General features: G+C 40.9%; 1 protein-coding gene across 11 annotated transcripts in view; it reads left to right on the top strand.

The window, feature by feature from the left end:
• Nucleotides 1-23,402, top strand: part of sox6 (SRY-box transcription factor 6) — a 132,942-nt gene extending 109,540 nt beyond the window's left edge. For all 11 annotated transcript variants that reach the window (XM_053435546.1, XM_053435574.1, XM_053435536.1 and 8 more), the window contains 4 exons: nt 9,108-9,213; nt 16,042-16,215; nt 17,010-17,226; nt 18,077-23,402. In XM_053435546.1, the coding sequence (XP_053291521.1) occupies nt 9,108-9,213; nt 16,042-16,215; nt 17,010-17,226; nt 18,077-18,383 (804 nt within the window). In that variant the 3' untranslated portion in view covers nt 18,384-23,402. The remainder of the gene's footprint in view (nt 1-9,107; nt 9,214-16,041; nt 16,216-17,009; nt 17,227-18,076) is intronic.
• The last annotated feature ends 2,407 nt before the right edge of the window (nt 23,403-25,809 follow it).

Below are 25,809 nucleotides of genomic sequence, written 5' to 3'. Positions count from 1 at the left end.
GCTTTGTTTTTTTATAGGATTTAGTTTTGTTCCCTCTGAGTTTTGGACTTATCTGTTCAACCTGTCTTGAAGCAGCGAAGATGGATGCTTTTTAAAGGGATGTTCTGCTTGAGATAGTGAGTCACTCCTCACCTGTAATCTACCTTTTGTCCGTCAGAAAGGGTAGAACAACAGAAAGAGAATGAATCAGTGTGTGTGCGTGTGTGTTGGGGTGTGTGTGTGTGTGTGTGTGTGTTTGTGTTGGGGGGGGGCTAGATATATGTACGGTAGAAATTAAATGAAATACTATTGAAGAATTAAGTGTACTGGCAGGATCAAACTGACAACAAAAAACTGTGATCATTGTTGAGCCCGACCCATATATAACTTACAAATCTGCGAATATTAGCCTTTCCTATGTCTATATAGGCATAAATGATTTCTGATGGGCACAAATATGGAAACTTTTATTTCACAAAATAAACAATGCAGGAATGATTTACATTTTAAGTAAGTTCTATATATTTGAATGCATTTCTGCATTGCCAATTTTTATATATATTTTTTCAATCAATATATTGGCAGTTACATTAGTATCTGAAAGTTTGACTCCCGTGTAGGGCTGCAATTAACAAATATTTACTATTATCTGTTATTTTTATTGATTAATCGATTAGATGTTTGGTCCATACAATGTCAGAAAATGTATTTTATTTTAAATACTGAAGCATTTCCAAAGAACCGAGACAACCTCCTCAAAAGTCTTGTTCACAAAATAAAGATTAAATAAACATAGAATTTTTGCAGCCCTACTCCCTGATATCATTATCGGTATCGGCCCCCACAAATCCATAATGGTTGGGCTCTAGATACTCACTTTGTTTACTTACACACATACTAGATTTTGGTTTATTGCAAAAACCTGCTAATATCTATAATTGAAAGCATCTTCTCAGGTAATAGTCTCAGTTTTTATTACAACATCATTTAGCCGTCTCGTTGAATGACACCTGAACCGAGCTTGTGCTTGAAACGCATGCAAATCACAGTGACGTATTGTCACCTCTTAGTTTCTGTGACACCGACCTCTTAGGATGGTGTGAAATTAGAGGCACGCTTTATCAAGTCAGCTAAAAGAATTGCCCCATCATCTTCATCCTTCGGCTGCAATAAAGAACAGCAGGCTGTAATTCAGCTGCGAAATGGGAGCGAGAAGGAGAGAGAGTCTTTTGCTGATACAAGCCAACGGACTAGAAAGGTTTGAACGCCCCAGATAAAAGCTTTCACTTTGGTCAGTTTCAGAATATTAATATTTCAAGAAGGTGCCTCACCTGACATAAATATGGTGTGGTCTTTAATAGCTCCCCTCCCAGTCTGTTGTTTGGAAGTTTATCATAGTGAGAGCTTACATGAAGAAGATTCTGGAGAGGTAACATAAATGGGATTAAGGAGAGGTTAAGATCATCCAGTGTGGCTGTTAGAGGGGGATATTAAATATTGATTTATCCCACTGTAATGACCGGGCAGAGGAGTGGGTCTAAGTGCTGCTTACAGATGGATCAATTCATCTTTTCATACAAAGTGTGTCTGAACAGTACAATGCATTCCTCTCTACCCGTTATCACCAAGGCTCTAGTTCTCTCCCTCTCTCTCTCTCCCTCTCTGGCCATTGACTTAGGAGAACATGGTGTAGATCCGACTCTCTGTTCATCACTATACAAGCCTTTAACCTGAGGACATGTAAAATATTCATGCTTTACACGAGCGGATTTTCTTGCTTGTCTTTTTATTTGTCTGTTTTTACTATATCCCCTTCAGTACAATAAAACCTTTTACAACCCTTCTGCAATTTACCTTTTTGAAATATTTATCTAGAGATATTATTGTCTGGAGAGGGCAATTACTTTGTTCCATTATTTACCATCTCCTCCTCACCCGGTGGAAGCTTTTACCTTGAATGCACCAGAATGCCTACAGTCAAATACAGTACATCTTAATGCATTTGTAACCATTTGAATTGTTTCCCTCTATTATGCACTGTAGCTATAAATGGCTGTGCTGTTTTTCATGGTCATGGGTGAGGGCCAAAAAGGTTGTCCCATGTGGCCCTCGGTGTACACAAACAAAAACAAAAGCCAATACAGTTTAAATAGTTCACTAATGCAAATTTGACAGTTAATGGAACTCATTCCGATAAGGAAAAGTGAACAAAAAAAAGGAAAAGTCTAAAGTCTACTTATATATTTTATCACTAAAAACTTGATTAGTCAGATAAACATAGTGATAATACAATGTTAAATCCTCAGTGTTTGCTCTCTCATAAAAGAAGACAAGAATCATATTTGACTCAATATCCTCAAATCTCACTGCAGGCCTTCATCTGAGTGCTGCACATACACTGGCCAGTCCCTGAGTGAAGTGACTGTTCACAAAAAGCACAGCAGAGATGATACAAGGCCACTGAACAAACAGAGAAGAAGATCTCACATTGATCACATTTTGAAAAATGACAGATTACTCGTGGGGAGCCAATCTGCACTATATTAGCCTCGGGGCAATGGACAACCCTTGTTGTTGAACCCTGTAGAGTCAGGTATGACTGATCTCTACACTGGCGCATCCATTTCCCTCGCTTTACTTCAGGGAGACGTTGCATATGTGATGTACTGGAGGTGGTGTGAAATAAAATATATTCCTCTGCTGACATGTCCCTAACTAGAATCAAAAGGTGAAAGGCCAGTGTATTAACCTATTGAACTGCCCTTTTCTGCCCTGCAGCACCTCCTCTCCTCTGTATTGACGACTGCAATTGTCCATTTCTCAGATCCCCAAAGCTCAGCCTGTAAATATTCAAATGTAGCTTACACTGGTGCTCCACAAAATCCAGACTCCTAACCTATTGGTTATAGTGGTCATACTGCTCCCTCCTGCATATGTGTGAGAGTGTGTATGTACGTGCATACGTGTGCACGCATGCACGTGAGTGTGTGTCTGTGCGTGTGTGTGTGTAATGCCAGGGCCCCATTCAGGCAAAGCCCTCACAAAGACTTTGAATATAATCTTGTCTGGTCCGCAGCCCTGGAAGCAATTTTCTGCTCCTTTTCGACTGCTGTCTTGGAAATTGCAAACCAAGGCGTTTTGGCTGCAATGTAAATCCTTGGCATACAAGGGTTTGCCCATCCAAATTAGATTATGCTCAGCTCCCAGACACTGGCTGTGGCCAGCAAGTGCTATTGTGAAGATTGCTTACATTAATGCTTTGTCCAATTGTTCACATTTGCCAAAAGAATAAAAATAATGTATGACTCTGTATAAGATGTGCCTGCGTGGGTGTGTGTGTTCCTGCGGGCTCCTGTTCCAGGTCAGGTCTTTAGCTCTTCCCCAGAAAGACATCAAGGCAGCATCTTGGTAGGGTCGTTTGGCGGTGGTGGCTCCATTATTTCCTACAGTTGTCATTTTACATGGTGAATTTCTGGCCTATTGCAGTCATTCAGGGAAACTGCTGGCTTCAGTGGCGAAGACCTGTGATTCCACGCTCACCACAAGGCACATATGACAAAGAGCGAGGAGAAGAATAGGCCACAAAGGGCCATTTATAGTGGGAGGTATTGTTGCAGTAGAAACATAACAGCTCCAGTGTCCAACAAGTCTTGAGGTCTTGTCCATATGTGAAAGGGTTTTTGGTGAAAGCTGCAGTCTCTTAATATCCTGCTGTGTGCAACCTGGAGTGTTTGATAAGGCAGGAGATTTCAGCTTAACTTCTCATTCTCCCGAAGGAGCCAGAGTACAGTTCTGGATCATTGAGGACTGGAAACCCGTAAAAAAATACATGAGGTCAACACAAATGATCTCAGCAGTGAAGAGAAGAACATAAAAACTCAACGTGTGTCTGAAATGTGTCACAGGGCTGAGATGGTTGAGTCTTAATTCAATTAAAGCGTACGCACAGTTGAAATACGAAATACAATTTCTAATATGTTCTAATGTATGACAGAATATCCCAAAGCCCACACACATTAGAAATACATTTGACTTCATGTAATTTTAAATTCACACTGAAGGGTCACATTTTCAGGATTTGACAAAATATAACTAATTCTGAATAATGATAGTTATGGCTGTTAACAAAAAATTAACTTATAATAGAAACAAACATAAACATTACAGCAGCACAAAGCCAATTGTGGGGTTATCTCACCATTTTCTTTTTGTTAAAGCTCCCTAATTTAATTAAAGGCCTTTCTTAGCTCTGTTTTAAACAAATGAGGTGATGGCCTGGCAGTACGAATGGGACTGGAATAGCTGGCCATCTCTGCTCTGTGTGATGTTGAGGACGACTCCTATAGAACAGATGCCAGCCTTTTGTGGCTGCTACTGTTGATTCTGCTGCTGCCTGCATTAGGCTTTAAGCAAAGGGAGAGCTCAGGGTAAAAAAGAGAGCAACAGCCTGAATGAAAGTAACTGTGGGTTTACCGCATGGCTGGATGTACTTAACATTTAAATGGTTCAAAACTAGCAAAAAACTACTGGAAAAGCTGCAGACTTATAAATAACGTTGCAACTGGTTACAATAAAAACACAAAACAGATGAGGCAGTGAGCTGTGAGGAGCGGAGGCCATGTTAAAGTGCACTCTTTGTCTCCATCACGGCTGGGACAGATTGTTGAGGGACTTAGCCCGAGACCCTCGGAGAGGAGACTCAGAGGGCCGCAGACCACAGTGATGACTGACACTTGATACACAAAGCCCTATATTGTGGTCAGAGAGCCACTGACTTCAGCCCGCCACATACCAGGTGTGTGATATAACCAGAGCCAGTTCAGCACATTATCAAACATACTGTAAGTGGCTGTTTAGGGCCCCGCTGCAGCTGCTGAAGGTTTCCAATCGTGAAAATGTTAAACACATGCGATCATATACTTTCCAACGTGGAGGAAACGCCAGGACGGGATTTTACCAATAGTTCAGAGATCTCAGAAATGACAGTAGTTATTGCTGTCAGATTTCACAGAGAGGGCTAAACATATAATTTACTTTATACATGCATGGCCAGAAAAATAACAAGACTATTATGTGACTTTAAGTTGGCAACTGGTTATATTTGGAGAGAACTGTCGTGGCTGCCAGCCGCGTGAAAGAAATGAAGCCGTTTTCTCCGTAAATAATCACTGTTGAGCAAACATGTCAGCTTACTGTGCGTCTGTATCCCCTCATTCATTCTTTGATTCAGTTTTGCTCTCAAAATGAAACAAATTAGGGGGAAAAGTGTTAAGAAAAACAATAAGGAATTTAATATCGATTAATTCAAATATAGCAAAATAAAGTGAGATTTTTAACCTGGACAAAATGTACCAAAGTCTGTTTGTCCATTTACAAGGAATCAACAACTTATGGGACTGATTAAAAGTAAAGTGTCCAGCCCTCTGTGCCATGACTCCCGCCTGGTACAGTTCAGCATCTCTTCACCAAACTCCTTCATTGGAGCAACAGCGCACCTGTGGTTTCCTCTGGTCTTTTAAGTTTTACATTGATTTCTCATGATTATTTCCTATGATGTTAAACGAAACCTATAAAATCATTTAGACAAACGGACACCCAACGAACCGAGCTGACTCCGAAACGACCACACGCTGATCAGCACCGCAGTCTACCTTCCTACAGAGTGTGTGTTTTTTCTTTCATCTGTATTTGAACAATCTCGGGCCATATGGCTCTGCCTATAGCCCGGAGCTATTTACAAAGGAGAGAGTGAAGGAGTGTCGGGATTGGTAGTGTGTTGCTTAAATACAGAGCAGGAGTAGGCACAATACACAGGGCCGTCCGCCACCCGCCTCTGCCCAGAATACACCCTGTGGGCAGAGCAGCAGGCCTCCGGCACATGGTCTGTGGCCGGCCAGATTAAAGCTCCCTTTACAGCACTGACAGGGGCTCTTTTAGGTTCCCTCGCCCAAGAAGTTCTGCTATCTACCCGCTTTTTACCTCTCTCTTTTCCTCAGTGACTCACAAAGTTCACCGGACTGGCTCGTGACTTCATGTGCAACTGAACAAAGTGAATCTGTTACCGAACTTTAAAGACAAAGCACTGCGCATGCAGGCAGGGCAGATGAGATTATAGTGGGTGGCAGTTTTCCACTACAGCTCTGAGTGCGCTGCTATAATTTTAGTTGTGGGGTGGAGAGCTGCATGCTGAAGTCATTTGAAGGAGGGACGGGGTGCTTGCCAGCAGTCGCGGTCAGAGTGGGAGAGGAATAATGTGCACAGCTACATCTTTTGTTTCCTGTCTCTTTATCTTCACCTCCTCTCGTCATCCTTGATTTGTTCTTTGATCCCACTTTGTTTATGAACCACTTCTTGCAGAGGCCTCTCAGCATAAATTTTCTGTATTTTGTGTGTCTTTTATTATTCCCTTGCACTGCACATTATAAATACCTTTTTATATCAGCCATATACTGATGGGATCCCTCACTTTCACTCTCTCCCGCTCTTTTCCTGGCAGGAATACCGGCTTCTCTAAATACTGCATGTCCTTTGCTGCTTCTCTTTGTCAGAGTGATCAGTAAAAATTTAATGACACTATAAAATAATAAAAGTGCCATTAATTTATCACAGCACTTGATGCGTGGGCAGTAAAGCAGCATTAGTTCACTGAACATTTTCCAGCCTTAAAACAAAACCCAGATGCCGTGCAGATAATTTATGGCCCTAATTTCAACTATATTTCTAATTTGCAGATATAAATTACCAAACTTATAACCAATAAGTATATTAAACTCAGTATATTAAATTTTATGAAAATTTGTGGTACCATATTGCTCAGATATTAATTAGCATAGATAACACAAGACAGCAAGGGATACTTATCATTGCCACACCTTTATATTACAGTAGATAAAAAGCTGCCTCGTATAAAGTGCACGTGCATGTACTCTATATAAGCACAAGAAGCCCCAGCGTGCACGTTATGTCAAGTGAAGCTACCTCAAACAAGAGCCTCATTCAGTCTTCGTCCCAGCTGTCTGACGTGCTGATGTTCACTGATCACGTGACCGCGCAATGGAAAAAGAAGTGAACAGCGAGCTAGTTATTAATGAAATCCATTGATTGATGACCCCGGTTCTCTCTCCTTCTCAGCCCAACATGATGCTTAATGATCATGAGCTTATAAAAGGACTTGATTGATCTGGGGGATCGCCCAAGCGCGGAAGAGGGACGAGATGACTACTTTATTACAGACATGCAGTCCCTGTGAACGCTGTGTCTTCCTGGTGGACTGTCCAAGTAGCTTCAGAAGCAGCACCAGTGCCCATCCAGCTAATCACACATCAGTCACTTTGTCATCGGGCTGCTAGCTTCTTTCATTAAGAGCAATAATGTGGCTGGGTGATGAATACGGGCCGGTGTGCGTGCATGCCCATGCGTGTGTTGCTTCATACAGAATGTGACACCAGGAAAGGCCCCGTACTCCATCTTGTCTTTACAAAGCATCCTCTCTCCCAGCAGGGACCACCACATATGTCATAATTAGAAAACACTTAAGTAAGCAAAGGGCCGTCATACAGACAGGCTCTAATCACAGGCCATAAGCAGGTAGTGGTTAATTGTATATCAGAATCACTCAGCTGGCGATAAATAATGACTACTCCTTCAAATATGATGGCAAATTGCAGAGCTCTTTCTGTCTCCCCTTCTTTTGAGGAATAGTTCTTGAATAAATAAAAGCATGAGGATAATCAAAATACTGTGAAAGGCCTCAAATGGACTTGAACTGTCTCCATCCTTCAGCCTGTCATCTTTTTGTAACTCCCTGGAAAATCTGCTTATACAAAAGCAAACACATTTTAGACTGATTTCTTAATTTTGTTTTTGGTAATGTGGGGTTGTGATTACTGATGTCTGTTGTTACGAACATGATTTTATCTGACAGGGGACGACAACAAGATAAATCAAAACCAGCTGTAAAAATAAATATTTTAAATTACAATGGTTAGGTCTGCTAAATTTTTCAGCACCTTTGTCTATTATTTTAAGAGGAAAAGAACTTCCCTGTGGGAGAAAAGTGAAAAAACAACACGATTGTGCAATGCGTTGCAAAGAAAGGGCTGAAAGATTAATGTGTGTTGGTGTCTGTGTGTGGCAGGGGAGCTGTTAGCATTGTGTGAGGACTCTACCTGAGTATCTGTTCAGACTGCATGTGATAGACGTGTAGAAAGGAAGGAGGCAGAGGTCAGGTCAGTGTAGAGTATATCTCTGGCAGACACTGAACACTCATCCTGCGAGTAAAACAAATGCTTTTCTCTCTGAATGGTGGCAACATGCCTGCTTTTAGTGTCATCCAGGCAAAGGGGGGAGATTATTTGTATCATGCAGAGTCAAAGTGTCCATCTCCTAGTTGAGTCTTTAGAGAGGAAGACAGCCCTTTGCTAATGCCCTGTGTATTCACTGAGGAAGTAGGTCATTCAACAATGGAGCCAGCAGCAGTCGGCACTCTCCCCTTGCATAATACATTAAGTGTAATGTGCAGCAACTATTCAGAGGCCCCCCGAAAGCTGTTATTTTATTCTGTAAATGCACACGGACATGACATTTAATATTGTCACGGAGCGCTGAATGACAGGGTTTCATTGTGCGTCAAGTACAACATGATGCCAAGTTTAATCTGAGCACAAAGCGACATGACAAACGGGAAAACACGGTGTGTTCTCCAAAGCATGAATTCTGAATAAATGATGGGCGCTGAGCTCTGGGCGCTGTAGACTGGAAGGGAGGATGTAAGGAGAAGATTACAGAGGAAAATCTGAGCACTGCAAAGAGGGCCACGGCCCCATTGTGTGCTCGGGATCACAAAGTATCCTTCTGTAAATCTATTTACAGCACCCCTGGCCCTCACTGTCTCTCTACCTCCTGTCATCCATTATAGCAGCTGCTGAATAGAGAGATGAGAGAGGAAAAAGCTACATCCAGCTCATGTCAAAAGAGCAGCTCTTCAAAGAACCCTCCATTTATCAAAGACATGTTTTTCCTTTCAAAATTTAGGATTCCTGATGGGGTTACTTTTACAATTGTATCACTGTAAAAACATGAATGTATGTGTTTGTTAGTGTACCTGACTGTTTGTATTTCCCCTGTAGGAGCGGGCGCATTTTGACAGCATTGGCCACCACCTCGGGAAGCTGGGCGAGGATGGGAAGATCGGCCACAGAGTTATTGACCTCACCAGGCCAGAGGATCTAGATGGTAGGATCAAATTTCAGTTTTATCTCTTCTTCATTTTCATCGCACACAATTGTTCTTAATTGTTTTTACATCTGATGAGCTTTCGGCAAGATCCAAACTATTTCACAAATACTTTTCTGGACTAGTTTTGATGGCTGCTCCATAGTTCAGAATTTGATGGTGATGTGGTTTGAATGGGTCTGTGCAAAAAAAAAGAGCACGAGTGTAAAAGTGGGGGTTGGGGCGAAGGCCGTTTGAAATAAAACGTGGCTCCGAGGTTTTCACAGGTAGGTGAGCGGAGGACAAGGGTGTCTCAGGACAAAGCTGGCTTTTCTCCAAGCTCGGCTCCTGCTGCTGTTGTGCTTGTTTGAGGTCCTGGGCGAAGGGGTGTAAATTCGGGGTTGCACCAGTGTGACAAAGCGTCATCTCCTTTTGTGGCGCTGACTCCATCACAGGAGCGAGGATAACCTCCGTGCACCAATGTTTGTCCGGCATAAATATTTGTGGCAGTTTCCATGGCACTTCAGAGACAGAGCAAAGAGGAAAATGTGTCTGACTCATCTTTGATGCCTCAAACAGTTTGAAGGCAGAGGGAGAGATATTTCTCAGGACAATGTAACCCATCGACAACTTTAAATAGCATTTCAGACACATTTCCCATCAGTTTTAAAGAGAAATGCTTCTGTATAATTGGTTAACATATGTTAAAGACCAGCCACATGACTTTCAGACATTTATAAATATGTATTTTTATATCCCATAAAAATGTTTACAAATTCAAAAGCCAATGTTTTCTTTTTACTGAACTTGTTTCGCATCACACCCAATCCTGAAGATGAGAAATAGGATTGCATTTAGTGGACCCACTGACATGTTTCCCACGTGAGCCACAGCAGTAGATCCATCCCACCCATCTGACTGCTCGGACAGATATCCTTGCAGTGTGCACTCTCCCAGTGGGAACCTTCCGTTTGTGGCTGCCGTGGAGTCGGGACCGAAACAGAGCGCACATCAGGGCAGTTGTGTCCTTTTAAGTCCCGGCTGAAAGCTGAGGGAACGGCTCGCGTCAGACGCCTCACATCAGTGTTCCCAGTGGGCTATGGATTAGGAGCAGGCAGAGGTTAGAGGAGAGGAGAGGTCCTCTTCCCAGGGGGATATGGCTGGGAGCCACGGCAGCGCACATAACTCAAAACACAAAGTTGCCGTTTCTTCCCTTTATGCCACAAATATATGTGCCTGTCTCTCAGCTTCACCAACAGGAAAACACATTCTGTCGAATGATGTGAACCACGAAGCGTTTGCTCCACTGCGAACATGTTTACTGTGAAAAGGCGTCACCCGACATACCTTGACGTACAGAGGCACACAGTCATTTTCTCACTGCCCCCCTTTTGTGCCTTCTTGTTTAACCTACACAGCACTGATTTAATGATTTGCAGGTCAGAGGTCATGTAGATGGCAGGGTTAAAACCAGGATACACTTGGTTTACAAATGTTTTTGCCAGTCTTACATATTACAGTTATTTAAATGCCACAGTAATTTTCATTCTACCAAAGCAGTGGTTATATAAGACTAGCACATCATAAAAGTATTTACTTTTCAACCAAACTTCTCACATTTTTAACCGAAGCATCGGAATTTCTTCTGACGGGCAAAATGTCGTTTTCACGGAACACTTTCGGAATTCATAATTTAAATCATAATTATAATTATTTTGGGAGCATTTTGGCAAAGCAAGGGGAAAATTAATTTGGAGACTCCTCTGTATTCCAACAACACTTTCCCCCAGTAATTCAGAACACACTGTATATACTTTGGTGTTTCCTGAAAAGGAAAATTACTGGGTGTACCTCCCAGCCCTTACATAGGGTGTGAAAGCCCCTTGGTGTGCAGCAGCTTTCCCTCCAGAACAGAGCAGCCACACTGAGCCGGGCCCGGCGTACAGCGGCCCTCTGTCATCACAGCAGCTCACAGAAAGCTTTAGGTTGCTTAAGCTAATATTTGCGAAGCACGCAGCACCCTAAGTCCTAACGAAGGGACTGGAAAAAAGTCTGCAAAGGAATGGAACTGGATAAAAGTTTACTCCATTTTACAAAGCCACGAGCCACATGCACGGTCCCACCGCAAATTCATTAGGTCTTTTTAAGCAATGATGAAAATATTGCAGAATACCACCAAGGCCTGAGCCCAGCCAGGGCCCTTTGTTCATTCACATATGGAAGTATAGAGTTGCTGTGTAGCTGAGGCCGTGTTTGTCTAAACCACCCCCCCCCCCCCCACTGCAGAGGGTCCGCAGAGAACAAAGAGCTTGTTGAGAGATGTGTGGAGACAGGAAACAGAATTAATCTAAACGCCCAGTGTGATAACATCAACCAGAGAGTGAGAAAAGATGAAGCTTGAGCCAAACAGTGTCTTTAACAAAGTCCTCATGGAATAGGATGAGAAGAACAGCAGTGTTGCATTGTTGTTACAGATCATGATGGGTTTCTTTACTTCAGTAGCTCTGAGCTGTTCTGAACTTTAAAATCAGCTGATTGTTTGAAGAGGTTTTTTCTTGCACTGAGGCTGTGGGAATCAAGCTACGGCTTTTTACTGTTGAGGACTTTTCCTTGAAGAAAGATAAGATGAGGAGGCTCTAATGATTTAACAAGGCAAAACAACAATAGTTGAATAGGTCAACACAATCAATAAGAAAGCTTTGTTTTGAAGTCGGCAAATTTAAATGTAAACCCCATAGAACACATTTCTGTGTGTTCTGTGTTTCTTTTGTGAGTGCAAAGCTGGGATATTGTGAAAGATTAGACTCCTCTTTTAGGCTAAATGCACCAGAGAGGGGATCGAGCGGAGAAAAGTGAAAGCCACAGCCTGCATGTTTAAACAGGTTGCCCGTTTGTTCCCAAGTTAACAAGTGCACACACAAAACACACACGTTTGTACTTCTATCTTAGTGAGGACACTCATCGACATAATACATTCCCTAGCCCCTTACCCTAACCTTTACCACTCAAACTAAATGCCTGACCCTTACCCTGCCCTAAACCTAATTCTAACCCTGACCCTAGAGCAAAGTCTTTACCCTCAAATAGACCATGAGAATGAACACAGTACAGGAACACACATGCACAACCTCCAGAAAACTCAAATCGTCCAAACAAAAAATGGATTGACATGTTATGGCAGGGCTTATTTCCCTTGTAATTTGTAATTGTTTGATTAGCATGCTGTGAGATCCGGCTGGAGCAGGGGCCACTGAGCGCTGCGTCCTGTCTGTCCATACACATTCATCTAGCCTGATCGTGCTCGGAGGGAGAGGCTCTATTGTCAGCGGTAAACGCCTTCAGTCAGAGGTGATGTGTTGATCCCAACAGCGAGGGCTTGGCAGGTTGCGTGATTGTTGCCTGCTCATTGAGGCTCATCCTCTTGAGCGGATTCCTGGGTGACATTATGGGTCTGCCCGCAGAACAAAGATGAGTAGGGAGAAGAAAGGAGGAGGAGAGGGGACGGCCGGGGCAGCGCTACCCTCTGGCTCGGTGCACGGTCGAGTCTGAGCCTGCAGCTCACAGGTGTGATAGGCGTTTGGGCCTCACTGAATTCTCTCTCTCTCAAGTTCTCTCCTTTTTTCCCGCTTCCTCATTAGTTTTTCTACCCCCCTCCTCCCACTTGCCCTAATACACACACACACACACACAATCACTCTCTCTCGCTGTAATTCATGCTGCTCATCTGCAGTGTTTCCAGGAGAGACAAATTAAAAGGGGATTCTCAAATCACTCTGTCACACTTGAGCTGCAGGCCTCATGAATCACAATAAATTCTATTAAGCGACACTCCCTCTGTTTCGCTCCCTCCGCAGCTACCACCCAGGGGGCCTGCCCCTGTCACTGTTAAACATCTGTGTTTATTTACACAATCACACACCTAACTAACTGATGCCTGAATGCCCTGCCCCTCCAGGAAAAATAATGTTAATGCTCATTTGCAAAATGTCAGAGCAGTGTCATGATTTTTATTGAAAAGACAGAGACAGTTTCTAGGGACTTTCTAAGCCTGGCTGTTTTAATGCACAGAATGCCTCTGATTGAGTTATTTATATTGCAGGGGGCGGATGGGGGGCCAAATTAATCCACACATGAAGTTTTGGATGCCCTTCTAGAACGTTTAGACGGAATCACGATTACTGTAAGGACTCATTATTTCAGGTCAAAGGGCAAACTGTTAGGCTGTTGGTGTCCCGGGGGCAGTGTTAGGTCTGAGTGAAGCATCACTTTGTGTTTTTTTTACACAACCAGGACTAAAGCACCTGCCTCTGTACAGATAGAAACAAATGATGTAAGAGTGCTGTTGTGTCTTTCTGCAGCAGACACTTTTCCATGTGCCATGCCTCATCTGGCTTCCCTCCAATGAACCAAGTCACGTGGCTGGTTTCCTGGCTAACTATGGATGTGGCACTAGCTGATGGCAGGCAGTTGTTTTGTCCGTCCCCCCCCCCCCCCCATAAGAAGCTCACCTCTGCCCGTATGCATGCAAACCAGTATATAAATTGCTGAATCAGTGTCAGTGATAGAGTAATGGCACGGGAGGCATCGTAAATTACAGCAAGCGATCCCGGGGTGCAGACACTGGCTGTCGTGTCTGAGTGAGCGTTGCGCTCCTGAGCTAATGAATACCTTCATCTGGCCCCGACAGTCAGCAGATTGCCCCGCGTTGATGGATACTGTCAGCCCTCCGCCACACCACATTTCATTGCACAATAAACATGGTTGTCAAAACCAAACAAAGTGAAATCAATTCATCCTGTACAGTGAGTGCATGCTAAATGAAATTAACGTACTGTGGGGTTTCGGTGGCAGCAAAGGTAGTGTATTATTCCTGAATTCATGATGGCTTCAGGGCTCCAGCATTCTGGGAGGTGAAGGCAAACAGACAGGATATGACACAGCACTCAGAGTTTGAATATGTGTTTAACAAAGTGTAGGATAATTATATATGTGTATCAGGTGAAGAAATGGCAGAGGTTTTTAAGATTAGGATTTGTATATGGGCAACTTGATAAAGATTAAAGTAAGATTTGTTTTTTGTAATTGGAGGGAATTGTTCGTTAAATATATCATTCACTATTTGTCATGTTTAATATAAAAGTAACACAAATGTATGCCGATCCAAGGATTTTTACATATTTTCAATTTGAGATTATATATTGATTGTAAACTATACTTTACGAGATATTGACAAGAGAAATCTATATTTTAGTACAAAAAATGTAAATATATTGGTATTTATTTATTTTATAGTTTCCTCTTTTTGAATAATGTACATTTGCTGAAGTCCCAAATCATGATTTTGAGAAGATACCAGAACATGTTCTTTTTGACTTAATTGTTATTTCCATTAACAGGAAGTAGTTCAAATCTTAAACAGGAAAATATCTCAGTAGCAGATAGTGCAGGGACACAAAATGAAAAATATAATTTCCCGGGCGTTCCATATAAAAGGCAAGTCTCAGAGTCTTTGGCCGCTTGACTGTTAAACATGAGCAGGTGAAAATCCCTTCTCACTGGGAGAAACATGTCTCCCAGTAGGCAGCAGCACCTTAAATACACTTCACACATAATCCACCTTCCACCACACCCTGATTTCTATCATAGGTAGTGGGTGTGTGATTATATATATATCGCCTTTTCAGCACTTGTCTCATGTAATAGCTTTGAAAAGAGGACATGCTTCTCCAAAGCAAAGACACTCAAACTCCTCGGCTTCCTCAGTGATTAGAGCAGAACGAGCTCTCTGTGAATTAATGTCTCCTCACAGTCCTCCATTACTCATTAAGAGTTTGATTTTGTTTATCAACTGAAATAATAATAGAAATCAAACCCCAGGTAACATGTGCCAAGGCTGCAAGTGGAATGGTCTAATGAGAAGCCTTCACATGTGGATGATGAAATATGCATGAGTCATCCCGAGCTTTCTTTTCCAGATTTGAGATCATTAAAGATGTATCATAGCATATGGAAGGCTTTTTTTGTCTTATTTTTCAAGCCTTGTTTATCAACATGTTTTTGTTTGTTTAAATATTCATACTGCTTTTATTTAATTCTTTCACATCTTACATATAAAAGCAAGCAAATGCGCATGCAAACAGAAATCATTATCAGTCTGATGTACAGTTTAATACTGAGAGAAACTCTCTTATGCTGATTGTGAATGCCCTGATTGAGAAACAGCACTTTGGAGAAACGGAGCGCTCTCATCGAAAATGTGCGTCTGGTTTGTTTGTTTGTGTGTATGTGAGAGAGAAAAAAGAAAGAAGAAACAGAGTAAAGCAAATGAGGAAATGTCGGAATTTGTTTGTGTGTATATATATAAAATATGTATTTTGGAAAAATGCTTTACTGAGTTTTGCAGATTTCCTCCCAGATTTTGTCAAGTCCTGCATATGTATATTAGTACCCATACATATGGATACTACAATTGTCATATATAAAATTGTTTAGCAGAGAATAAAAGTGGGAACACAATATTTGATTAACATTGACGAACAAGCTTCTATTTTGGTTCTGGATAGACACACTTTTATTACACATTAAACACAAGCCTGGTGAGTCAGGTTTCCAGCTCAATGTTAAGTCTACTCTCTCGATTAGGGTCTGAAGAGCTGCACTCATCTGAAATAATGTTCATGATGATGATAGCAGCGATTACCCTAATAGACAATGGAGAGTTTGAAAAAGGCTCGTCATTTAATCAATGTCTTGCCTTGTTCCCTCTTCTTATTCCTGCTCTGGCTATTCCAGGGTCCAAAGTCAATCGCGCCAGAGATAAACCCCAACCCTATTATTGTTGGCCAACAGGAGGCGCTGGATCCACTGAGGCACGAGTCTTCAGGGAAGCTCGAGGAAGGAACACCAACGAACCTCACATCAAAAGGCCAATGAACGCATTCATGGTGTGGGCCAAGGACGAGCGGCGCAAGATCCTCCAGGCCTTCCCCGACATGCACAACTCCAACATTAGCAAAATTTTGGGTAAGACTAACTTCTAATTAAAAAAACAATGAATAATTAAACGTTGATAAGTGATAAATATGCAGTGTTTGAAACTACTTTCATATTGCACTGTAGAGGGGAGAAGAATTTGTATGTGTAGAACAGTACCGTCAAACAGCAGCAGAGATTTCCTTTATTTGTCTGAATTTTGGTTAAACCTCATAGACTTTAAACAGACATTATTTCCATGGGTTTGTTTAACAGTGATGAGTAAAGACGATCTGCCAAAGCAGCTGGTATCTAAAGGAAGGAAGGTGTGTTATCTCAGAGGCCACTGAGAGCCAGTTCACCTCGGCACACAGATGGATTTATAGCCCAGCGCTACCATAAGTGTTTGTCATGAAAAATGACAGAGGCTAAATGGGTCTTGTCCCTTCAGCACTGGAGTCCATTCATCAGAGCTGTTAAAAGTGCTGTCATCCACTACCTGGTAGGACACTTCGCAGAGCCGTAGTATTTACCACTCCGGCTTGTTGTTTTTGACATCGAGGCTTGTCTTACGTCTCAGATAATGTGCAAAGGCAGGGCTATCAAGTGGTTGGTGTGGAATGGACAATAAATCTTGCCACATGACTTTGTGCTAGAAAACGTCTGCCCTTATTAAGGACAATTCGGATATAAATTAAGCTCTCCCAGTGTTGGGTTAGGGGTAGGGTTAGATGGTTAAGGTTAAATGTGACTGGATTGTGAATTTCAAAACATTATTGTTCTCTGAATCTCTATGTTACTGAAATCGTTTTCTCCTGTGTGTGTTCATCTGCCGTGCTGTGTAGGTTCTCGGTGGAAGTCAATGACTAACCAGGACAAGCAGCCATTCTACGAGGAGCAGGCCCGTCTGAGTAAGCTCCACCTAGAGAAGTACCCAAACTACAAGTACAAGCCGCGGCCCAAGAGAACCTGCATTATTGACGGAAAAAAACTCCGCATTGGCGAGTACAAGCAGATGATGCGGTCAAGGCGACAAGAAATGAGGCAGTTCTTCACTGTGGGGTAGGCATGCAGTCACACAACCCACCATGTAACCACACTATCACACAAACAATCTTAAAACATACCGACAGGGACTGCAGCGTTTTGTCTCCCTGGAGCTTTTTCTCATACAATATAAATACAATTTCCAAAAGCCAGTGTTTTTCTGTGTTGGTTTAAAAGACAAGGGCTTGACATGCCCATTAAAATGGGCTTTTCAACAGTTCTCATTTTTAATTTTAGACAATAGCAGTCTGCAAATGGAGCATGAGGTGCAGATATTATTACAGGATATAAGCAGTAAGTATAGTCTTACAGAAGCCTGGAGGGCAGCAGTCTGAAGCTTAACACTTTAATTTACTGTGTGTGGTTAGCAGGAGAACCCTTCTCCAGGTGTTCCCATGTCAGTCATAAGCGTCAGCGGCTGGACTATCAATCATCCAGCGCAACAGCAGACAAGAGCAGCACTAACCACGTATTGGTTTTATGTCACCAATAAACTGGGTAGTGTTTCTGAACAGCTCAAAACGGGAGCTGTCAGGAGAACCTATTTTTCCCCAAATCATTTTCACAGAGCCGCTGGCCTTGTGCACACTGGTGTGGGAAACCCCTAATCCAACCATCTTCGTTTAAGTGCTGCAATCAGTAAAAACATAGAGTTTAGGTCTTTTCTGCTTTTTCAGCAACAATTTTGGTATCCTTTCCATCTGTTCTTTTATCATATTTTAAGGTTATATTTGTATAAAAGAATGGACGTTTGAGTTCGTGGGTTTTCCAATTCTTTCTCCTCATTTGGCGCTGGCTGTTCACTGTTCTATCAATAAAATAAATTAAGTTATTAATCTTATTTTAATCTCTCTCCTCCATCCAGACAACCACCTCAGATTCCGATCACAACCAGCGCCAGTATGATGTATCCCGGGCCCATCTCCATGGCAACCACCACACCCTCACCTCATATGACCTCGGAGTGCTCCAGTGCCTCGGCGAGTCCCGAGCCGGCCATTCCTGTCATCCAGGCCACCTACAACATGAAGCTAGAGCCCCACACCATGGCGAACAACAGTCTGCCGGTCAACGGCGTGGTGGAGATGGACATGTACGAAGATTTCGAGGATGAGCCCAAAACAGACTACAGCAGTGAAAATGACACTCAAGAGCCAGTCAACGCCAACTGAGACCTCTTTGATGGATGAGGCCGGTGCAGACACAACACTTACACAGGAGGACGCCCGAGGGCTGACCTGATCTGAGGGAGGGAAAGAGCATAAGTAAAAAAAAAAAAAAAAAACTTTAAAAAAAACACCACACAAGGATGTTTTGAAAAAATAACAATGATGTATCATTTAGGAGCCAGCATGCGGAGGTGGCTTCATCAGAATCAAAAGCTATTTGGTCTTAAGTGTTTCTTCAAGTGTGTGAAGCAGTTTGGTTGTGGTAATTTAGAATTTTTTTAATGTCATTGTTTATGTTTTCATTGTGATCATAGACATTTACACAATTAGATTAATGCCTAGAACAAAAGACAGAACTTGAAATTGAACATTTGATATTTGACATATATACATCAAATATCAATATTTGATGTAAGATTTGGACTCTTAACAGTCACTTACCTTGTTTGTCTCTTCAATTAGAGGATTTTGATATATGATGTAACTGTTCAAAATGGGAATAATATACTCACTCAGGTATAGTGTGCCAGCCAACAGCTTGTGAATGTGTTAAATCAAGAGTAAAATATTACCAGTATAAAATATCTCAAAATTCATATCGAGTGATACCAATTTATTACAGAGGGAAATTATAATTATTATAATAATTATTATTATTATTGAGTTTTTCGTTGATTGTTATTACACAAAATTTAGTGCTGAGGTGCCAAACATTTCAAGTTGTTTCTAAAATCGGTAAAGTCTTATGAGAGTCTTAGACAATCTCTTGATCTCTTAATGCAGCTTCATTATCCAGTCTTTCTTTAATTTACCCAAAATGAACAAACTCAGGAACTTGGAGGCACAAGGCTCTGCAGGAGGTTAAAGTATGTGACATCTCTGGTCGGTAGCTCGTGATGCTAGCTGTCCTCCAGGGAGCCCAATGCAGTGATCATCAATGAAACCGGCCAGCCCTTTCATTTCCTCCTCCCAGTCCACACACAGAGAGCACTGTGGCATCCTTCACTCATTTCCAGCTCCGCAGCCCAGTCTGACTTACCAAGTTCTTAATCAGAGCGATTGTAATCAGGCCAGGATGCTAAAGGGCCAAAGGCCTCCAATCTGAGGGATTGGAACCGCAGTGAAAGGCAGCTTTGGGGGCATTACAATCTCAAATTGATGTTGTACAATGTGTAGCTACAGTATGTTCTGATAAACGCTTTAGCCCCATTTGGACGGCAAGTTTAAAGTCTTAGGTCTGAGAACTTCATTTTTTTTCAATCTTAATTCTTTTTAGACATTGTAAATCTTAAACTGACACTAAGAAGTCTTAAAGCAGAGCACAGTCATTAGGTTGATGCAATGAGTTGATTACTGAAGCAGTCTTAAAAGAAGTGACAGTTTATGGGGATAACCCTAAAATCGTTTCCCAAACTGTCTCGTCACACGACAGGTAGCTTAACGCGTGCACTTAAAATTAATTCTCATTCTGTCACCTTTGAGCCTTATTTTTTATTTTTAATAATCTCATCAGCTTTTGTACTGCACTTAACATGACATGCAAAGACTCAGAAGCAACAAGGACAAAGTCCCTCCTAATATCAGCAAAAAGCTGACAAGCGGTGACCTTCTGGAGCCTGCAGTCAGATAAAGCTCCTCTAGCGGTCAGGGCCTTGATGTTGCGACTCAGATCCTCTTTACAGGGCATAAGGTCTAAGTGGCTCCCCTTCCTGCAATGCCCTGCTTTGACCCCTGCCTGTGGCAACCTCAGCACCCAGGGGGCGCCATCTGGCTCAGAGAAGAAGCAAACACCAGGGAGGGATGGGAAACAATAAAAATGGGGTGTGTGTCACTCATTGTGCTCTCCATCAAAGTGCTGGAAGTAAGGCCTCAACAGGGCTCCCACCCCGGTCCAATCACCAGGCACTGGCGAGCAGATGGAACAAGTACATCAAGCTGTGGGGGATTATTAAAATGACTGACGACTGGGTATCATCTGAAATACAGCATTATTAATGCATGAGTCCAGCTATTCCCCTCCCTTGCCCTTGAACCCGTCCATTTCAGCAGGAAAGCAGAGCTTTTTGAAGGATCTGAATGGCTGGTCAGTGGATTTAACTAGTTGAGATCCCTACTGCTGGTCACTGCATTTTTCTCCAATAGCTATAATTGGTACAGATGGTTCTTAATATCACTTTAGCACTGTTATCTTCTGTACTCGTATTGTCAAAACCTTTTCAGAGCTGGCTTGCATTGTTCCTACTTTTTGGAAGCATTTATATTAAGTCTTGTAAAACACCTCATCAACAATTCCAATTGTTTTTCCATCACATCTTTTCTACATTGTTCTCATTGAGGTACAAAACATTTGAAGAACACTCTCCTACAAACAAACAAACCCAAGTGGATTTCCCTCCAAGTCAACCTGTTAAGTATTTTCAAGCTGTTTGCTCCTGTTTGCTGGTGGTTAGATTGATTTGTATGTGATTGTAAATATTTTAATGACCATGCCACATTGCTTTAGTTGGCTGATAGTTATAAAGGACTCTTCACGGAACTGAGACTTGACTGTGCTTATACAGCAAAAAGAAAAAAAAAGAAAGAAAAAAATGACAACAAGAACTCACGAGGAGACAATGTTTCATAAGTGTTATAAGCACTGGATAGAAATTGTATTTTTATCAATTCTGATTAATGTGAAGCTGTTTGAGGAAGAAAAAAAAAACACCCTGAATGAACAAAATCCCCCAGTTTGACTCAAGTGGGTTTGCTCTCACAGTTGCCAGATTTGAGTCTTTTTTTCTCTACATATTTTGTTTATTTATGCAAAGACACGTATGATGAATGAACACTTTCTCTAAGCTTCAGGGCTGCCAAGGGGAGACACTCAGCACAAGGAAGCGAGCAGAAAATTCAACAGCAGGCTCTGTCGGCCGCGAAAAACACCAGACTTCAGTGCATTGTATATTGTATTTGAAACTGTAGAGTATCAACATATTGTATTTATTATTAGCCGCTGCTGGCTCTAAAATTGTCAGTTAAACAACAACAACACAGACAATCATGGTCAACGGAAGAAAAAAAAGAAGCAAAACTTACTTGATGAATTGGAGCAAAAAATAGTTGTCAGTGAATTTGCCATCTCATTTAGAATTTATTGTAAATATAACATAGGAAAATATATTTTTGTTCATTAGTGAAGTTTAAGTTATGCATTTGGCTGTCCTTGTTTACCTTCTCTCTTTTTTAAGTTTTATTTTTGTACACGGTCTCATGTGTTTTAAAACCTGACAAGTCACTGTACCTCATGTAGATGCTGAACTTTTCTTCCTGCTTATTGGAGCGGAGCCGTATTGGACCTTCGACAGAAAGAAGCACCTCATTTGCTCAATATCTAGTTAGTTTCTCCCCTTGAGTATTCAAAGAACCAATTGAAATACAAATCTATAGTCATTAGACTTTTATAATACAGTTATTACAAGTAAGGTACTCATTTAAACAACAAGCACTTGACGTAAAAAATAATAATCCAATATTGTTCCTTTGATCATGATGCAATGCTGTGCTGTTCAGTCTTACTTGTGTCTTCTTTATTACGGCACTCATGGCAAATTTCTTATGAGTAGCTCCTAAACTCACGTGCATGCATTTGGCTAGCATTTACATTATCACAACAGAATGTGTTTTTTTGAGTGACTGTTTCAAACACAAATTATGTTCAAATGTTATATTATTTCAAAAGGTGGGAGCGTGCAAATATTTATTTAGTTGTATTGTGTCAAAAAAACGACAGAGCAGTTTTCTTGGTTAATTATCTCCTTGCCATCTTTTTTTTTTGTATGTTTCAGATTTTTTAAATGAACATGTTCATGACTATCCAGCCATCTGCAGATGTAGCCCTCACACTTGTTTTCTCTTAATCCTCTTGTTAGACAAATGCAAATGTTTGAATGGACGTCTGAAGACAAAAGCTTGTATTCTGTTTCAACATTACTTACTGTAATATGATTTTTTTTTTCCTGTCTAAACTTTGTGATGTATATGGTGGGAATGTTCTCTGTGTTAATTTAATCAGCACAATTCACTGACATGCTGGACTGAAATGCTAGCTGCTGTTCAGAAGTGTAAAATTTGTTGTTTCGGGCAATATTTATGGTTGTCTCTGGTACTTTGCTTTTTAGAGTTGTCTCTCAAGCAACACTGTGTGTGGCTCTTCAATCACTGGAGCCACTGAAATCGCTGGCAGCCTGATACAATTACAATTTCTGCGTAGAAATCTTTTTTTTTTTCTTTTTCTTTCTGGCAGGTACCTAGGCCCATGGCAAGTATTGTTTGGGTGTTATTAGAGAAAATGAAATACATAGTGTCTGTTGCTGCTTTAAAAAAAAGTTTATGTCTGAATATGTAAATAGTTTATCATAATATCTTGTACAGTCCAATGTAAAGTTTTTAATTCAACTTAAAAATAATGTTGCCATCACATTTGTGTTCACATTCTTCTTTATACAGTACAAAAGATCAAATATTTGCTCGGGGTATTATTGCAAAAATGAAAAAAAGAGATTTTTTTTTTTAATGTTTGTTTTGCTTGGCTTCAAAGTGTACACCGGCAAGTCTTTGGTTTCCATGTGCAGTATTGACGTGAGGTAAACTTAAGGTGAATAATTTTACAGTGGTGTGTGTGGAGAGCGATCTCCTCAGCTTTGGTAGTATTAATACTCTATATCAAGAACAAACAAAAACCAATGAGTGACATTTGGGTACATCTGGGCGCCACAGGAATGTGGAGACTGTATATGATTCAATTATCCCCACAGGATTGATTCAGGCATCTTATAATGTAACACCATTTTCTGTGCGGCTCAGTCCGTTGTAACGATGAAACACTGGGCTGAGGAACTGCCTGTGTAAAGCTCATTTACCTCAAGAATTTCCTCCTTTTCTGTAAAAGAGACAGAAATTGTGTTACATAAAGCTTCTCACATCACTCCATCTTTTGTACTGCTGTTGACACTTACAAATTAAAGAGACATTTTGTTTTAAGCTTTGAGTACTTCTTTTTAAAGTGAAGGTTTAAGCTGCTCTTCTGTGAGATAACAGAGGGGTCGCCGGGTACAAATTAAATTGTACTGACTTATTTTAATCCGTATTCACACATGAGAATACAAGGTTTGTTATACTTGTTTTTTTTCCAAAACACAGGATGACTTTCACTCTCTCAAACAAATTTATGTTAACAGCTCATAATAACTAACAATCAATTGTTGCTGACATTATTTATTGTAATTATTGCCTCTGAACTTATCTTAAATTATAGAAAATAAGGCTGAGGAAACATGGTATATATGAAAACTATCAATGGCTTAATTGTATTTATACATAGGTTGATTTCTTTATTTGCAAACTAATGTCAAGGAATCAAAAATAATGAACTGATAGAGCAATTGTAAGCCTAATATTTTGCATCTTTACTAAATTCCTAATGTTGCAATATGATTAAAATAAAAATAGTGCAAGTATAACTGTTACATTATTATGAAAACTTGGGATTATTGAATAGTTGAATATACTACAGAAGAGTATTGATACATTTACAGGCCAGTTAACATTTGTAGTTGTCTTTAAGCAAGCAAAAATGGAAATATTGGTTTGTATCAACATATTATAGGTGTAAAAGGTGTTAAATAACTACATTTACATATAATACAAATACTTACTGTGCATGAATATCAATAATTAGCTTTTGTTTAGCATTGTGTTTTCTATATTTTTATCCAAACACCCTAGTCTGCTGTTCACGAGCGTGCATCCACAAATCATCCCTCTTAATTTACTCGACATTCCAGATGTAAATGGGGTAAACCATTCTTCAAAGACAAAGAGACATTAGCATGTTGATGCTGATTGGAAACTAGTTGTTCCAGTGCATTTACTGAAGCGCAAGCAGCTCAGAGAGGTGTGTGGCCAAACTTAAGTTATTACAAAGAGATTAAAATGAGGCATTCACAGGTAAAATTCACCCAACTTGATAGCCAGTGATTTCATTTATCCAGGCAGGTTTTCTTCTAGCTAAATCTACCTGGGCACCACACATGAAGTCACACTTTGGACTGACAGACCTCATGAATCCTTTTTTTACAGCAGCATGTCTCAATGCAGGTGTCAGTGTTTACAACTCTGAAGAAGAGAAACAGAAAACAATGAGGGAATTGTGGGACCAGCCATAAGGCAAACTTGCGTTTTTTCTCCTCTCCCAGTTTGATGTCAGCAAATAACAGCCCAGTTACGTTGACTTAGTGGGTTACATTGTATATCTGTCTTTGTGTATTAATCACAACCCAACCAGTACATCTGTTGGTCTGTGTCTTGCTTGTTTACAATCCACACCCAGACCTGTTGCCAAACAAAAATGTAATTCATTCACAACTATTTAACACATTTGAAATCACCATCTGGCAAAGCTCTGTATAAACTGCAGAATATAAAAGATAACTGCATCCCACATGCACACATGTCCATGTGCACCAAAATCAAACCAGCAGCAAACTCTGTGTAAACCAGTCCAGACATTGGTTTGAAGGTCCTGCTCATAGGCCCAATAAACCTCAAAACAACAGTACGATGATGTAATCAATTAGTCGCAGTTTAGAGCAATCGACTGACATTGTCTATTGATTAAATATTGAATTTAAAATGCTGATAAGCTAGATGGAAAAATGGATATTTACCCCTCGGTACATAATAACCATCAAATATTCAGCAAAGCCATGGAATAAGCTGTATTTTATGTTTACAGCCAAATAGTGTTTCCGCATACTTTGCGGATTCTATTAAAAACACAAATTCATGAGGATTATTAACAACATTCAACATACATATTGTCGGTTTACACCATATTCTGTTCTACTTATTCTTACACTGACAGATGTAACAAAGACAGGGGGGTTAGTGGTTAGGGTTAGGGTTAGGCCTTCAAATGTGACATGTTTATTTGGGAAGATTTGAACCAAAAGGGGGCGTTTACTCAGCAGCCGGTTATCAAGGTTTTGTTTCCAGAATAATCTGCACAAACACAAACCCTGCAGATCCTTGACCTCCTGAAAGAAGACTTTCAGGGATAAAGACGCTGTGTGTGTTAATGTACGCATGTGCACGTGAGTGTGTGTGCATGTGTGTGCCAGAGCCAGAGGTCATCTTGAGAGTTGTAAGCCCAGACTATGTCCATCACTCTTCTCTGGATCTCTGCCATCTATTGCTCATTATCATCATAATTATAATGTGCTCTACACCCTGCTTCCTTTTCAAATAATGTCCTGCTTGATGCAAGGGGTAAAACATTTCAAATAAATCCCGGGTCAGTGTTATTACAACTCAACCCACACTTTGTTGATTTAAAGTTCATCTTGCTCTGTGTTCGCAACAGAAAAGAAATTTAAAAAAAAGACTCTGG

Source organism: Pleuronectes platessa, chromosome 1 (assembly GCF_947347685.1).
Source record: "Pleuronectes platessa chromosome 1, fPlePla1.1, whole genome shotgun sequence".
Lineage (NCBI taxonomy): Eukaryota > Metazoa > Chordata > Actinopteri > Pleuronectiformes > Pleuronectidae > Pleuronectes > Pleuronectes platessa.
Note: the sequence above shows the minus strand (reverse complement) of the source record. Positions and strands in the feature narration are given on the sequence as shown.